General features: G+C 47.8%; 3 protein-coding genes across 3 annotated transcripts; 1 reads left to right on the top strand and 2 right to left on the bottom strand.

Moving 5' to 3' along the window:
• Positions 1–147: 147 nt before the first annotated feature.
• Positions 148–2,558, bottom strand: LOC117852567 (protein IQ-DOMAIN 33). The gene is made up of 6 exons (XM_034734694.2): positions 2,218–2,558; positions 1,546–1,860; positions 1,234–1,452; positions 1,014–1,127; positions 518–907; positions 148–405 (listed from the first exon to the last, which is right to left on the bottom strand). The coding sequence occupies exons 1-6, from the start codon at positions 2,296–2,298 to the stop codon at positions 307–309; spliced, it is 1,218 nt and encodes a 405-aa protein (XP_034590585.1). The 5' UTR covers positions 2,299–2,558; the 3' UTR covers positions 148–306.
• Positions 2,559–4,937: 2,379 nt separating this feature from the next.
• LOC117852564 (pentatricopeptide repeat-containing protein At1g03540) lies at positions 4,938–7,581 on the bottom strand. Its single transcript, XM_034734692.2, has one exon. The coding sequence runs from the start codon at positions 7,417–7,419 to the stop codon at positions 5,545–5,547; it is 1,875 nt and encodes a 624-aa protein (XP_034590583.1). The 5' UTR covers positions 7,420–7,581; the 3' UTR covers positions 4,938–5,544.
• Positions 7,582–15,304: 7,723 nt separating this feature from the next.
• Positions 15,305–16,000, top strand: LOC140222657 (uncharacterized). Its single transcript, XM_072293484.1, has one exon. It carries the CDS (start codon positions 15,305–15,307, stop codon positions 15,998–16,000), a length of 696 nt encoding a protein of 231 aa, XP_072149585.1.
• The last annotated feature ends 1,154 nt before the right edge of the window (positions 16,001–17,154 follow it).

Raw genomic sequence — 17,154 nt, 5'->3', positions numbered from 1 at the left:
CCCCGTGTGTTTGTATGGTTTCTCGTTGCTCCTCCTTTGTCCTACCGTGTAGCCTTCGCCGGGCCGTTTACTCGTCGGCTGCGGCGGCGTCATGTCGGTGAAGCAGCAAGGGCATTGCACGGCAGATTTTGTTTGGGAGGAGCAAAGTTAGAGACAGCGACATCTGATGCAACATTTAGCGAAGAACTTTACATGTGGCAGTCTTTCAGACTGTTGCAAACCCAAACAAATCGTCAGCTACTTGAGGTTGCAAATCCAAATCGTAGTGTATGCACAGCAGATGGTCGCAGAGCTCCGGTGTCCGCCTCAGTAATCCGTCGGCGGCTGGCAAGCGGCGTCGTAGCCGTCGGCCTCGGCTTGGTCCTTGTGCGGCGGCGCCTGCTCCTTGTGCCCTTTCTTGCTCACCTTTGCATTGTCAACAACAGAGAGGTCGCCGGCAAATCGTTGCGTCAGCACGCCGCATCGTTCAAGGTCGGTCGGCGTCAAAATTACGGCAGTGAAATGGGGGCGAAATTACCTTGTGTGATCTTGCCTGGAGGCGGTGGTCCGACGACGCCACCTTGCGGCGCGGCAGGCTCCGGGCGCCCTTGAGCCGGCTCCTGCCCGGCTTGTGGCAGCTGAGCCCGCTCCGGCCGCCGAGGCTGGAGCCGTCGAAGCTGACGACGGACATGTCGTTGGACCCGCAGCTCTCCTTCTCCTCGACGGCGACGTCGCTCCGCCGCCTGACGATCACCACCCGCCGCCCGGCCACGGCGGAGCCCGTGTCCGCGTTCCGGCTCATGCAGTCGTCCGCCGCCGGCTCCGCCTGCCGCGTCGCCATCCACCGCTCCAGCCAGCTCCACCCCACGTTGAACTCCGCCTGCTCCGGCCGCGCCGACCGCTTCTTCGTGCCGCCGCAGCTCCGAAGCTGGCATCAATGGAATTGGACTCCAAAATCAGCTCACCCACTGTCACGACTCACGAGTCTCGGGCTCTTGGCACAATGGTTTGAAGCAATGCGCAGTAGTGCCTACCTGCTGCGAGAACGCGTAGGCGAGGGCTCTCTCGCGCCGCGTCGTCGCCTCGATCCGGCTCTGGATCCTCATCCTCGACACGTTGGAGCTCACCGTGCTGTCGTCCCACTCCTCCTGAGACCAGGTGCAATATCCATCATCAACAATGGCGATGGGGAGATGCAAATGCCATTCAACTCTGCATTTCAGTCTACTTGCGCAGCGTGAAACGTATCGTTACCTTCACTCTGAACGCTGGCAGCGGCGGCGGCCGCGACTTCTGGCTCCCCCGCTGCTGCACCGACGCGCTGTCCTCGCCGCTTAGCCGGAGGTTGCTCACCGACTCGCCTACCTGGACTACCACCGACGTCGCAACAGACACCGAAGTGGGGCTCCTGGGCTCGTCGGCGCCGCCGTCCATTTCTTTGCGTTTCCTCAGCTCCTGCAGCTCCCTCCTCGCCTGCGGTTCAGAAACAAATGTATCTGCGTGAACAATGGTTCTTCTTCTTTTCTGCCAAATGGGATTAGTTGAACACTGAGACTAGGATGGCACCATGAATCCTCTGAATGCAGACTGGATCAGCGTTGCCGCTCCTTCCTTCTCGGCCGGCTCTGTTGGCGCAACAATGTGGCTATGCTCGCCGGGGACCCTCTGATCTTCAGGCTCCCCAGTGTTGTCATCGGCATTGTGCACGTCGCTTGGTTGAGCCACTGGGACGTGCGCCTCCTGCGGCATCACGCAGGTCTCGAAGCTCTTGACGGAGAGAGTCTCGTCGTCGTCATCTTCTGGGGCTGCATTCATCTCGTCGCCGCATAGGTACAGTCGGAGAGAGCTCCATCTTCTCCGGTGATCTGCAGCGCCCTTCTCCTGCAACCATGTCCGTCACGCACACCGTCAGTTAAGCGACACATCAAGCTCCATTTTTCAGATACCATACGCCCATCCCAAAACCGTACCATTTCCAGAGGCGATATGGCAAGTACAGATGCAACGCAAAAAGTAAGTTAGCCTCCTGGACAACTACTAATTATGCATCAAGAGACAAGAGTGATATTCAGTTCTTCACTCTCTTTTTTTTTTGCACTCAACTACAGATAAGGGCTACTCTAGTACTCGGAACAAAGTGGCACACAGAAACACTGAAGCAGCAAGAACACACATCTGATGTCTTAAACTCTTAACATCGCGGCAAACGAAAGGGATAAAGAGAGATAAGGCACGCACACTGTGGGCACGTCCGCTGCCGGCCGACGAGCACGGGCTCTTGGAGAAGACCCTTCGGACAATGCCGCCGGCGAGACCCATCTCTCCTCGCGCCCGGTTGCCAAACCTTGCGAAACTAGAGCGGGGTGTTCTCGAGCAAGCCAGCCAGTGATCTCGCCATGACCACGGCTGCTTGTATAAGGCCCTCCGTGGCTCACAGTTCCTCCCTCACTCCACAGTACCATACGGTACAGCCGTCCTGCAGCGAACTGGCTTCCCTTTATAGCAAGGTAGCAACAGGCCAACTGCCACGGGGGAATGGCTAAATCCAAGATGGCTCGGCATGCTTTGAGCAAAGCTCACCCAGCGAGATGTGCTTTGGGGGCAATGCAACTTTGGTGTAAAAAGTGCACGCGTCTCATTGGTGGATCCGTGCAGAAAAATGTGCAGCACAGACCGTGGTTGTTTCCATGATGAGAGAGAGAAAGGAGGCCCCATGTGTTAGTTTTCTTTGGCCTGGCAGAGCCGTGAGGCTTTAGAGCTGGAGATGAGCATCTTGTTTTATACTACTGTTCCAAGTAAGCTGTTGAAACGTAGCCTTGTGCTATGCTCACACAGTGACACCCACTGTCCAGTTGCACTTGCATCCAGTTTCTTGAGCTGATGGGCTCAAAAATAGTACGACGAGTAACAATCTATTAACTTCATAAAAAAAAAACTTAATAATATATGTTCAGTTCAGTTCGTACCTGCTACCGTCACCAACGAGGACGTAAATCCTTTTAACTGCAGAAGCCTCATTCTTGATCTCCTGGAACTCAGGTTTTCAGCACGCGCGAACGCACACTAGTGCTGATTGCTGAAAAAACCTCGGTGATACTGAAGACTGAAACCTGTCGGCAAGGTGGAAAGACCCTTGTCAAGCTAGCAATTCCGGCCACTTAGCAGGAAAAGAATGCTGCAAGGGCCCAGAGATAAAGGTTCTAGACGCGCACCTTTTATTTTTTCACTGAACTGTCACATGGCTTGCTTCATCCATCCAACCTAATCCCGTTCTTGCTTGCGCTTGGGTGCAGGCATATTGGCCGGCCTGGTCTGGTCCCCTTCTCCCTCCTCCCTCTCTCTTTCATCTGCAACCGCAAGCGTACAACACACTCAAGCATGCTACAGGTCCTCGACGCAAAAGTCACAGGAGCCAGCCACGCTAGATCCGGCACCAGGCTATGAGTCTCTAGCAGCATGGTCTTCGCTCCAGAGTTCGGACCATCCTGCAACCGACGAGGCAGGAGCTGTGCCGGTCTCCCCAGCAGCAGATGCAGCCAGTTCAACAGAACTGAACCCAAACCCATGGCTGCCATGGGAGGTGGCCCGTCCATGTCTGCAGCAGTAACCACGTACGGAAGCCTGATCATTCACCAATAGCGAAATCACGGTACGACAGTACCAGCAATCGTCCGGGACACAACAGATTAAGAAGGGCCGAGTACCGTACCTGGGAGAGGAGATCAGATCAGCTGCTGCTTTCCGTATTATGGTAGATGAAAGCGGAGGTTAAGTGCAGTATTATATTTGGTGCTTAGCTCAGCAAGGAATTTGATCTGCGCAAAAGGGCCCAGATTAAAATGCGTTTTCCCCCACTTTACTGATTCGTGCACATGATTCCCATCATGGAGATTGGGATCACCGCACACGCTTCATGCGGACACTTGTCGACGTGTTATAAGAGTTTATCAGCAAAGATGAAATTTCAGGAGGTTTAGGAGTTGGATGAAACTGCTTACCTCTCCCCCTGACGGTGTCGGTGCATCAGAACCAAACTCCAAACAGCACCAGACCAGATCCGCATGGCCGCAGCACAAAACTCGCTGGAGAAGGAGCTTTCTCTGTTCCAAGTTTACGGATGGAGGGGCTAGGTATTGGGGCAGAGCATTCTTCAATTTGACAGCTGCTCATCAAGTGCAACAGCTGAAATGTTGCCCATGGCATCTTGTAGAACGGAACACATAAAACAAGCTCCTCAAATTGGAAACGGGTGAATGGAAGTGAGCATGCTAAAAAAACAGAACAAGGAAGTGCAGTATTATGCTACATCAAGGTTGACCACCGCACAGAATTTTGTGTTCTGGCATAGAAAGAGCAGCATCTTCTTCTGCTGTATAAATGGAGTATAAGAGACTCATCAGTCATTGCCACTGTATGTCACCCGGTTAAGCTCATCAGAGTGAGTCATACAAGAGGACCTGTAGATAAAGACATTAGATAATGTCAATGATCAGCATCTACTTTGATGATCCACATTTCAGAAAGCACTCACAGGGATGGAAAATCCACCACACACACACACAAACCATCTGAATTTATAAATACCACTAATAATGATGAGAAGATGTCAGAAAACAAGCAAGCCATCAACATATCGTATTGTGAGCAATCTCCTAATTGTTCTGAAAAAATCTAAATTGTACTGCCTGTTACAAATAAGAATATTCAAAATTTCAGCTATGTGAGGCTGCAGCGACATCAAAGGCACTCGTAAAATAAAGGAGTCTTGTCACTGAGTAGCTTGAATCCTATCACAAGTTTGCAAGATCGAACAACACAATCATTGCATTGATTGTTCAACAAAGGGCAAATTCTCGAAGGATGCATGATACTCCTCTAGTTACTTCATCGCACAGTTACGAAAGGATAAAATTGCCGATTTATATATTTATTTATCCAGTCACTTGTAGACAGGGAGGTGCAAAATTAACTCAAATCTTTAGCACAAATAAAACTGTACATAAAAAACACACACGAGAGACTGTTTGAGATTCTATCCTAGAAGGTCTTGGCAATTGGAGTAACATAACAGGAGTACCTCATCTTGAATCCTGAAGGAACACTTTTGACTGAAACTAGTTATGCTATCAGCTGGAAGCAAAGATCAGGTGAAATCATGAAAATTTGGATTACTTATTACTAAACCGGGTACAGTTACATGTACTCGTCCTTACAAAAGGAAGCCTACAGCTGTGGACAGCTTGCTTGACAGATCCCTTTTGTCTCCAAAGTGGCCAAGGCCAACCAACCCTAGTCTGCAAACACTAAGAGCCTCTGTGGTTGCACCGACAATAATCTATGATGTAAGTGTAAAGCAGATACGATTATATTTGCAGAGCAGGCCGATCATGATTTTTATCAATTCATGGACTCAGTTTTGCAAGAGTCCAGCTGGTGTCAATTTGCAGCAGCAATTCATAAAAGTACAGCCTTTTCAAAACAAGACCTCCTATAATTCTTCCGGACAATTCAGAAATGACTTATAAGCATTATTTCATATCCGAATGACCACCAAAGCCAAATCAATCATATGAACTGTACTTCCTCATCTGCACTCATGTCCCCAGAGGCTACAAGTTGTGAAGCTCCCTCCTTAGCCTTACACATGTACAGTTTGCTTCTGTTTGCATCAATCCAGCTTGTTCCAGGTTCTTTCTTCACCTTTCTTGATTTCATCAGCTCCCTTACCTCCACAGCATCTTCCCATCGCCCAATGGTTCTGTATACATTTTCAAGAAGAACATAGCTCAAGTGGTATCGGGGCTCCAATTCCATCATTTTCTTTGCAACCCTTACTGCTACATCTGGGTTAGTATGTGTGGCGCAGGCACCAAGGATTGCTGCCCACAGTGACGAGTCATCCCTAAATGGTGACTTGTTTACCAGATCTTCAGCCTCTTCCAGAAGCTCTACCCTACTGAGGAGGTCAACCATGCAATTGTAATGTTCAATACCAGGGGCAATGCCGTAGTCCTTGGTCATCGAGTTGAAGTAGTTCCTTCCTTCCTCAACCATACCAGTATGACTACAGGCAAAAAGAACACCAATGAAACTGATGTAGTCTGGCCTGACCCCTTCTCTGACCATCTTATTGAACAGACTGATAGCCTGCTCGCCATGGCCATTCTGAGCAAAACCACAAATCATGGCATTCCAAGTAATCATGTTGCGGACACTGCTCCTTTTAAAAACCCTGTGCGCGTATTCTACCGCACCACATTTCGCATACAGGTCGACGAGTGCGGACTCCACAATGACGTCTCTGCAGCCTCTCATCCTCATAAAACGGCAATGGATTTCTTTTCCTAGCTTCACTGCAGACAGGCCAGCACAAGACCGCAGAAGAGTCCCCAAGCTATACCAGTCATCATCCTCCATATCCATCTGCCGAAACAATGAGAGAACCTTCTCATGCTCCCCGCTTTGGCAATATCCCCCGAGCAGAGCGCACCATGAAACTGGATTCCTGACCTTCATCCTATCGAACACCTTGCGTGCATCTACCATCATCCCACACTTGGCGTACATGTCAAGGGTGCTGCTCTCCACGATCACGTTCCCACACAGGCCATGTGTAATGACCTGCGCATGCGCCTCCCTGCCCTGCCTTGCCCTCTTCAAGTTCCCCAGCGCCGTCATCATGGAACCGAACGTGCAGCCATCCGGCCAGACCCCCTTTGTCGCGACCATGGTGCGGAACCACCGCAGGGCCTCCTCGAAACAGTCGTTCCGCACGAACGCCGATATCAGCGACGTGTAGCATATCCCATCCGGGGCGTGCATTTCCTCGAACGCCTTCCGCGCGTCGGCCGGCGCGCCCGCGTGGCCGTACATGTCCACGAGCGCGCTCAGCACGACCCCGTCGTCGCCGAACCCACGCACGACGATTGTCCCGTGCACGAAGGCGCCCGCGCGGAGGTCGCGCAGCACGGCGCACGCCTTGGCGGCGGCGGAGAGCGCGTGCGCGCTGGGGGCGACGTCCTCGTCGGCGCCGCAGCCGCCGGCGGCCATGGTCCTGAGGTGGAGAAGCGCGCGTCGCGGGAGGCCCGCGCGGAGGAACGCGGCGAGGACGGAGGAGTGCGCGACGACGTCGCGGCGCGGCAGGTCGTCGAACGCCCTGAGCGCGTGCGGCAGGTGGCCTGGGAGGCGGACGTAGAAGGCGAGCAGCGCGTTCGCGAGGTAGCGGTCCGTAAGGAGGCCCGAGCGCGCGGCGCGGGCGTGGAGGCAGTAGCCGACCCGCGGGGGCAGCGGGCGGTGGAGGAAAACCGCGGCGAGCGGGAGCGGGGAGGAGGAGGCGGAGGCCGCGGCGAGGCGTGCGGCGGCGGGGAGATCGCGGGACTCGAGGAGGCGGAGGACGGCGGCGACGCCCGGCGGTGAGGCGGGGGAGGGGAGCGAGGGCATCGCGTCATGGGATGACGGGGGCCAGAGCACGGCTCGCCGGCGGCGGGGGGTCGCCGCGTCGTGCTAGCTTCCGCGGTGGCGCGTCGCGTGACGGCTGACGAGCTATTTCGCGAGGCGATCTCTTCGCAGCCGTCCGATATGGAATCCCATGGTTGGGATGTCCTGCTGTGTCTCCGGTGGTTGAGTTCCACGGTTGAACACTTTTGCAGGATCACCACGGTTCAACACTTTCAAGATGCTCGTGCATTGCTACGTAAAACGATGTTGCTTAGCACGTGATATTTTTTATCGTGTTTTGTAGCGCATCATATTTTTTTATCATGTTGTCGTGAAGCCAGTGCAATTAGTAATATTGTCAATTTATACTTAGTTATGTAGAATCATATAAAAAAACCAAATGAGACCCAAAGGATGCAATCTGTGAACCATGTTGGGACACAGATGGTAGCTATGGATAGATGGGTTAAAAAATCAATTCGAACACGTTTAGCCGGCATGGGCTGGGCTAAAAAAATCAATCAGAACACGTTTAGCCAGGCATGGGCTGTGGTGTGGCCAAATCCTTGCTACAGCAGCACATTTAGACACCGTGTGAAGGCACATGGCCCGATCAAAGAGGTCAAGTTTACAGCAGCACATTTAGACACCGTGTGAAGGCCCATGGCCCGGTCAAAGAGGTCAAGTTTGGAACTCTAGTGGGTTAAGGTTTATTATTAGTAAAAAAGGTTAAAAAAATCTTGAGTGTGTTCATTATTTTCTGAAACGATTAAGAGCAGTGTTTCTATCCTCAAGTACTCTTAAAAAATGAACTGAACAAACTCATATGGTTTAATCACACATTCCATGGATTTGATACATAAGTAGCACATGGAGAAAGTCATATAAGTCATTGCTAACACCAGTCTCATCATCACGAGTATCACGATTATCAAAGTTGTAGCTAAAGCCACTTCTAGTGGGTTGATCAACAAATATGATATTGGAGATCTGCAGAAATCAAGTCATATCAGAAACCGAGGAAGAGGACGAAATGGCTAGGTCTTAACATCTTCATCAAATTTAGTTCCATCAAAAAATTGTAGCATTCAGTTTCAGACTTTTTTTTTGTCTCGAACACCTCAGTTTCAGACTTTGGGTGTTATGTGATTAGACTGATTTCCCCTGACCTAACAGGGATCATAACATGGGTACGATATCATTATTTACCGTGTTCCAACCAAACTTGTTCCAACCAAACTTGTTCCAAGCAAGCGACATGTTATTTTGCAATAGTGAAGGGCCCGTTCTCGTAGAAGACGGCCAACTCACTACTGCAACCAAGCCCTCCCTTGAGCCAGATCAACACTTGGTCCTCCTTCTTTCCTCTCGATTCAAAGAAGAAGTAGAACATCCTGCAGCACCAACCACAAGCACACAAACGCTCAATTGTTTGAATTGCGAAGTTTTCTCATAGATATAACTCATATAAGGCTTATTCTTTACATCAACTACAAGTAAAGCTAGGACATGGAAATGGGCAAGGTCGTATCTTTCCACAGCTAGTCAGCTAGTATTTTAGATGGCGAAACTGTTTTCCTCTGAAGAACCGTTACAAATCTTGGCACATTTAATTCCACAGAAATCAATGCGGAATTCCCAACCAAAGATTGAAGCATTGGTAGCCAAGAGCGCATTGGACTGCCATTACTAATGAAGTTGGAGATTTAAATTTCATACATGGAAAAAAAGCCCACCAAAAGATCGAAGCTTTAGAACCTAAGAGCGCGGGATTCTACTAATCTCTCAGAGCAAAGAGGTAATGAGGCCTCGCTCACCTAGCGTCGTGCGTGTGTGGCAGGCGGAAGTAACCGGCGTGGTGGCCGAGGTCCTGGACCCCATCGGGCACGCTTGGAAGCCTCACCCGCCGCTCCAGGAGTTCCCCAGGCGCGCTCGCTCCCCGCCGCCAGGCTCCCCCGCTCCGCCCCTCCCTTCTTTCCACTGCCCCTCCCTGCTCTCCGCCACCGCCGCCCGCTCCTGCCAGATCCAGATCCGGTGCGGGGCGCGGCTCGGAGGGAGGGGGCCACGGCGCTGCACAGGCCGAGCGTGGGCCGCTGCGACCCCGGCGGCGTGGTCCGGCTGGGGTATGGGGCCGCCAGCCCCAGCACGGCGGGTGGGCCTGCGCTGGACCCCAGCTGACAACGTGGACTCAGACGAGTCGACCTCGCTGCCGTCCACCCAGCGCGAACCCCCTGAGCGCGTCGGCGTCAGGATCCGCGCCGTCGGCCATCGCGCCCTCCTTCTCCTCCTCCTCCTCCTCCGGTGGCCATTGACGAGTTCACGGGTGGCGGGGGTGCGGATCCGATAGAGGCGGACGGAGGGGTGACTGATTTGGCGAGCGAGCGAGCGATGCGTGGGAGAAGCGTTGTTTCGGTTAACCCTCTCCCTTCCCTCCTTTTTTCCACCCGAGCCCCTCATCTGTTCAGCATTTGGACTGCGGGTTCATTTCACAAAACATTAGGTTTTTTTTGAAAAATTAGGGCGACGTACGAAAAATCCTGGTAGAGATTTTGCTTGCTTTAATAATAGCTATAGATTCGTTGAAATTTTGCTGGAAATGTCTCTTTTTCTCACAAACTTCATATAAAATGTGATACGTTGTGTACTGATGTTAGATATATTAAATTATACTAGAGATAAATATTGATGTCTAGAAAGAATTTTGATCACCACGACTCCATGAGTCACATCCTTTTTGTGCTCAATAATAACTTCCAAGAATCTTATTTTTGCAAAGTAAGCGTAGGGATCGGAGATCCCGCTGATTACCTATAGCTGATATAGTCCTCATAATAGTTAAACAATGCATAAAAAAATTCACCTTTACGTAGCGAATAGGGGTGCAGTCACTCATCCTATAGCATCAGTAGTCCTAACCCTGCACACTGAAACCAAGTCTGAGTACACTTATAGTTGTTACTCAACAAATCCTAGCGTTGAAATTATATAAAATGCAGGGATGATCAAGGAAAGGGATACGAGGTTCGATTTTATCGAGAAACTCATTTTATGCAAGTTGAGGTGAATTTTGGAAAAGGAAAAAAAAGAAAGCACTTTTTATGAAGTTGTTGGTCCTGGAGGGGAATGTTACCTCCCGTACCGGTTCTCATATTTTAAGGAGCACCGGAGACCGTCAGGGTCCTCCTGAGCCGGCTTACGCCTCATTCTGAAATAGCTCTCTTAGAGCCTCAACCCTATGTCACCAGCACACAAATTATATGTTTGCTAATCAACGCGAGCTTTAACTTTGTGAGCTCGTGATCGTGAGCTTCGGCTATCCAAATAGATTAATGACTTTGCAGAGTTTGTACACTTTACCCATACGTTCGATCAGCCCGTACCTTAGCTTTAGGCGGTACTGACCTACGAGACTCGTACTCGCCAGTGTTTATCTCTAGACAGTATCCCTTAGGTCCATCCACGGATACACTGAGGTCTAGACAGGGGTTATTATCATCCGCTACGCGGATATCATCTTGGGAAAGTGTGCACAAAGCAAATAAACAGGGCCTTTGCCCCAGGGTCTCTGACCCTCTCACAGTCAGCCCGTGCCAACCGGACCTGGAACTTATGCGAAGGTCCTGCTCCAGCATATCCGTTGCCCACCCGTGTGTGGAATAAAAAATGGAGGAAACATGGGTGAAAAGGGGCCAGGCCGATCGGCCTGGGGTGTTTCCCCCTCTATTGCCCTTGAAATTTGGCGTGGGCGTCCCTCCAAAGGAATAAAATAACAAAGATTTTGGTACTTACATCAGCAGTTTTCTTTCTTCCTTTTCATGCTCGAGGACGAGCATCGTCTAAGCATGGCTGGAGAGTCATCACATTATCTCTGACTACTACTGAGTAAGTAATATGTTGCAAAAAGTTCTGAGGAGAAAAAGAAAAAAGTATATTGTGGAAAAAGAAAGAAAGAATGAAAGAAAAAGGAAAAAGAAAGAAGAAAAAAATGAGAAAAGGAAAAAGAGAAATAAAGTACTCCTCAATTCTTTGAGCTTCATAGAAATTTCAAGTGCTTTCAAGATTAAAGATTATTCCATACTCATTATGCCAACCATGTGCAATCCGATTACGAGGATTTCATTTGTGCCTCACGATCACTCTTTGTCCTTGCACATATCCACTATCTAAATGTGTGTGTTCATTCTCTCCCTCTCCATAAGCAATTATTTTCCATGATCTTTTTGGCAAGTCTCAGTAAGATCCATCAGAAGTCTTTCTTGTTTTGATAATATCCTGATTATAATATTTTTGCTAGGACTAACTTTCCCAAATATCCAGATAAATCCTTACACATATTTTTGAGTGATGATAGGTTGCAGATTTTCTAGCATAGGCTTGATAGACTTGATGAGCTAAGAGAACATGAACAATTGCAATGAAGTTTAAATTGTTGATCTCGGTTCAGTTTCTTTTTGAAAAAGTTTTATTGAAAATCTTTTGAGGTTTGTTTAAAATTGAGAGCATAAGAATAAATTTATTGTGGGATGTGCTTAAAAGATATATCTACCCTCCATATTAGAAAAGGCTGGTTACAACTTGAATATTAATTGAAAAATCTTACGAGAGCATTATGTTTTCTTGTGTGTGATCAAGTGCAGGATTGAACACCGAAAGGCAATGCTGATTTCTATTGAAGACTTACTCGAGGACGAGCAAGGTTTAAGCATGAGGGGATTATTGACACTCGTTATTGATACACTTTTACCCTTGTTTATCTTCAATAATGACATGAATGTAATACCTAAACTATTGATTACACCTAATAAACCAGTCATTTTCACATATGCAACGTATTTTGGAGCATGTTGTGTTTCTTAGGAAGTTGGGCTTAAAATCATATTTTTGGATAAAGCACTGAACGAGCGTCGAACCAAACGAAGACAAAGGTCAACGGGCCCAGGAAGGGGCTAGGCGGATCGGCCTAGAGGAGCCCAAGCCGATCGGCCTGGCATCTTCTAGCACCCCCTGGTGCCCATCTTTGGCAACCAACCCTCCAACATTACTTAGGGGCTAAGTTTATGAAGATATGGCAAGGACCAGCTTAGGATCAAAAAGGAATTGGAGAAGATTAAGCGGAGATTTGGAAAGTCATTGAAGATTAATCTCATCCCAAATCTACCGATGTGCCAGGCCCACATGCAAGTGAAAAGAAGATTCCATAGCACCTGAGGAGACTTGGAGATGAAGCAGGACGCGAGAGGGCAAAAGGAAGGCCTAGGCCGATTGGCCTGGGGATTTCCTTTGCCACCTCGCCTTTCAATTTTTGCCGCATGCTCTCTGGACTATAAATACCCCAAAAAATCCATCGAGCCCCATATCGAAGATGATGTACTCAATGTGAAGCAGTAGAGAACCAAAAGGAGCTTGAGGAACACCTCTCCGGAGAACCGAGGGCCATGCAGTTGTCGGGGGTTAGCGTAGGCAAACCTCTGCCGGCGTGATCACCCTACGAGGAAGATCACGCTGGAGTTCTGAAGCTAGGAGTCATTAAGATCAAGGTAGAATCCCGGTGGTGATCTTGTTATATACAATCATTCATGGTGAAGTAATAGATGCGTTCATATTCTTAGCGATCTAAGTATCTCCTTTGATGGTTTTATGCTTCATCGGGTTTGCTTGCCTTTCAATCTATGAATCGATGATAGATTGCCTAGGGTGTTTTTGTGGTCGTGGTGACTAGATTTGCATGACTAATCTACCAATGAGTATGACACATTATCTTGATCATGCCACTAACCTACTTGCGCTGATAGAGGTGATCGTGATAGAATCTTTCTTGTGTAAGGTGGGGGGTTTCGGGATCTGGACCGGAGGTGTAGATTTAAAGATACTTTTACTAGGATCATATCTATATTGCTTTGCTATTTATGCTCAGAATTACAATATATGCATAGTCTAGGTTGCTCTAGATTGGTTATCTTTGCTTTATCTGTTATTTGTCTATAAATGCTTAGTAGATTGGATCTGAATCTCTCATAAACATTAAGTTAATACTAACAATGCTAGTTGTAATAGATTTTTGCTATAAGTTCCACGGATTGATAAACCTTGGGGGGAATACTCTAAGGGAAGAGCTACAACTGATACGTACGCTTGCGGTTCACAACTTAGCATGCTAATAGCCGTCAACAAGCTTTTCTAGCGCCGTTATCGGTGAACTAATAGTCAAGTTCTAGTTAAACTATGCATCTGTAGATATAACTTTTTGTTCATGATTTTTTAGTCTTTTCTTTTTAATCTTTTTATTTTTGTGCAATCTCAATCAAAATTTCAGATCTATTTCTTGTATATATGTGTTTGATTTCACTAACACTAACAGGAGATGGACGGCTAGCTCTCCAACAAATCAAAAAAAATTTGTGGATGACTCAGAAAAGCTTTACGGGCACGGAAGACGTTTAGCACAAGCAAGAAAGCTGGAGATCGAAGCTTCAGCTGCTAAGGAAGAATTGGAAGTGTCAAAAATATCGTCATCATCATCATCATCATCTACTCCAAAATTGACATCACTAGCAAGTCCAGGAGGAGTGACAGTTGCTCCAGAAATACCGGAAGCACCTGCAATGGGAGATCAACAACAAGAGGGAGAGCCTACTATCGGGGAACTTTGCATCCCGAACATCAATGACTTACCTATCCATGAATTGGGTAGCGTCGCCCGACCGTTTGGGATAGGATGGTGCAGAGTTCACCTTTCACTGGCAAGGAAGATGATATTCTTCATCTATAAGCGTTTACGCAGCTATGCAACACCTTCGACGTGGATGGAGTTATTCATAATCAACTAAGGGCAAGGTTGTTTCCTTACTCTCTAGTTGAAAGAGTGCTTTAATGATTTTACTCTCTACCGGTGGCAACAATTCAGAATTAGGATGAGTTGATGAAGGCTTTCTTAACTGAACACTATTTGCCAGCCAAGACTCAAAATCTCAGAAGTAGGATAGCTACTTTTGCTCAATATACTTCCGAGACGATTGTTGAAGCTCATGAGCGCTTCAATGACTACATCCATGCAGTTTCACATCATAAGTTTCCGAAGGAGGATCTAGTCTAAAAGTTCTATCAAGGGCTAACACCAGCATCAAGGGCAATCATCGATGCATCGGCTGGAGGATCAATCATCGAAATCACCCCAACTCAAGCTTTCAAGTTATTCAAGAAGGCTGTGGACAACAATGTATGGGCATCATCTAGGTGCCTATTCCCAGCTCAACCTATTAGGAATACGCAAGAAGTGTTGCAGGTGGAGTGTGATCAATTACTCAAAGGAAAGATCAACTCGCTGATGAGGAGATTGGAGAAGATAGAGATAAAGGAAGCTTAAGATATAGACCTGAAAGCAGCAGAAGCAAGATTAACATGTGAAGAGTGTGGAGGCTATGGTCGTGTCAGGAAGAACTGTCCAGAGGAATTGGTAGACTACATGAAGAAGGGACAGTGGTTTCCACCATCCAACTATCGGTATGGATATAATAGACCTCAATTCAATGCAAGCTCATCCATCTAGAACACAATGCCTCTACACATTCAGCTAAAGGAGTTTATGGAGGAGCAAGGCAAGATCAACACTGTCACTAAGTTCAAGGCTATGGACAAGATTCTAGAAAATATAGATAGCAAGGTGACGGAGGTCGGGTGTTTGAACCACCAAGTGATGAACATGATGAAGATGCTGGAGACTCAAGTTACACGGTTAGCTGGGCATTTAACAAGCAATCAAGGGAAGTTGCCAGGACAACCGATGAATCCAGAGATAGCTAAAGCTATTCAAACTCGCTCAGGGAAGGAAACAGAAGATCCAGAATGTCCGGCGGGAGCTAGGAAGCTTAAACTAGCTACTAAAGTTTAGATGACTTCAAAGGAGAAGATACCTACCCCAGCTCCGGAGATTGAGACAGAAGAGCCAGAGTTTGAGATGGTTGATCAAGATGACACAAAGATTCTACCAGAAAAATCATGCCATAGTCTAGGTAAAACTGACGAACAATTTGAAAAATTTATTGAAGTTGTGCGCAGGTTAAACATCAATATGCCAATACTGGACGCTCTACAAGATCCAACCTATGCTCGCTACTTCAAGGATATCCTGACGAACAAGCGAGAGATCCCGCAGTTCACTACAGATCACATTAACATGACAGAAGAGTGTAGTGCTGCGATCACTAATCAAGCTCCTAAGAAGAAAAGAGATCCTGGATCTCCAACCATCCCATTTTCAATTGGAGCGCTGATGGTCAAAAGGTCATTATGTGATCTTGGCACAAGTGTGAGCGTCATGCCTAAAGCTGTGTTCAAGAAGCTACGCCTGCTGGAGCTGGAACCAACTTCTATGTGCGTGGAGTTGGCGGACAACACCGTTCGCTATCCTGAAAGCATTGCTGAAGATGTACCTGTGAAGATCGGGAATCACTTTGTCCCTGTTGACTTCGTGATACTTGAGATCGGAGAAGGAGCTAAATCCCCGCTCATCCTGGGAAGGACGTTCATAAAGAGTCAAGAAGGGCATACTTGTTTGTTGCAGCTCAAAGGACAAGGCATTGAGTGAAATTGATAAAATAACAAAGCTATAACACATAGGTGTATGATTTTCACCAAAGAGACAACACAAAGGAGTGGTGGAGAGCATTTTGGCGGTCCCTTTCATGTGAGGTGCTAAAATTTTAGTACAATTATTGTCCAAGATGCATGTGAAGAAAGAATACACGCAAAGAAGGAGGAAAGACACCAGGCCGATCAGCCTGGTGCGCCTCAGGCCGATTGGCCTGAGGTCTTTTTAAGTCCTCCCGTGCCTCCCTTTGGTTGGTAAGTCACTCTCATATTTGTTCATCATATTTTCCACCAAGAACACCTCTAGATAGTCTTTGAAAATTTCGAAACTCCACTCATACACAAAATTCCAGCAAACAAAAATTTTAGCAAGCACCTCTTGCTAGTTTTTGCTCTTGTGCAATTCCTTGATGGCAAGAAATCCCAGCGAAGTGTTTCCTTTGAAGTGTGCAGAGATGAAGAGCTTTGGAAGGCATTTCGGAAGGTCAAAGAAGTCGTGATCGTCGGCCGAAGCTTCGTCTATGTCAAGTGCTTCGTGGTGGTACTCGGTCTCCGAGTCACCGCAAGGCGGCGATGTTGACATGTAGGCGCCACGCAGTGACTGCATGCTGCTTGGCGGAATGAACACGAGAAGCTCTTCCCTGCGGTTCGACGCACTGCGTGGAATTCCCGAAGTCGTGCCACAACCTTCAAGGAGAGTAACTCACTCTCAGAGTGGGTACATCGAGAAGAAGTCGATATACGGCTTCGCTATAAAGAGTAAGGAAGAAGATGAAAGGCTAAAGAATATTGAAGGAAGACTTGTTGCCAACCATGATTTCAACAACGACTTTCTTTAGAAGATTGGTTTTCACAATGATATTTACAAGCTTTTGAGCAATATTGGTTGGATGAAGTTTGCTCTCAACGGTCTAGTCAGTGTGCAAAAAGATGTGGCTGTTGAAATGTTCATGACTATGAAGCAAGTCATGAGGTGGAACGAGGAAGGGACCGAGCAAATTCCATGTTTATCCTTCAGAATAAGAGATGAAGAGAAAATCATAACATATGGTGGCACCACTGATACTCTGGGTTTCAATCCATAGACCTCAGAAATCGATGAAGTAGAAGAAGAAGAGTTGAAAGAATTTTGGAAGAAAATTTCCAAAGAAG

The sequence above is a fragment of the Setaria viridis genome, chromosome 4 (genome assembly GCF_005286985.2).
Source record: "Setaria viridis chromosome 4, Setaria_viridis_v4.0, whole genome shotgun sequence".
Taxonomy (NCBI): Eukaryota; Viridiplantae; Streptophyta; class Magnoliopsida; order Poales; family Poaceae; genus Setaria; species Setaria viridis.
This window is presented reverse-complemented; position numbering and strand designations above follow the sequence as displayed.

What these genes read in the sequence shown, in the direction of transcription:
- LOC117852567 (XM_034734694.2), bottom strand. Translation starts at nt 2,298, where the DNA reads ATGGGTCTCGCCGGCGGCATTGTCCGAAGGGTCTTCTCCAAGAGCCCG. An exon ending in CTGCATTCAGAGGATTCATG is followed by an intron (nt 1,453 to 1,545) that starts GTGCCATCCTAG and finishes TCTGAACCGCAG; the next exon opens with GCGAGGAGGGAGCTGCAGGA. An exon ending in TGCCAGCGTTCAGAGTGAAG is followed by an intron (nt 1,128 to 1,233) that starts GTAACGATACGT and finishes ACCTGGTCTCAG; the next exon opens with GAGGAGTGGGACGACAGCAC.
- LOC117852564 (XM_034734692.2), bottom strand. Translation starts at nt 7,419, where the DNA reads ATGCCCTCGCTCCCCTCCCCCGCCTCACCGCCGGGCGTCGCCGCCGTC.
- LOC140222657 (XM_072293484.1), top strand. Translation starts at nt 15,305, where the DNA reads ATGACTTCAAAGGAGAAGATACCTACCCCAGCTCCGGAGATTGAGACA.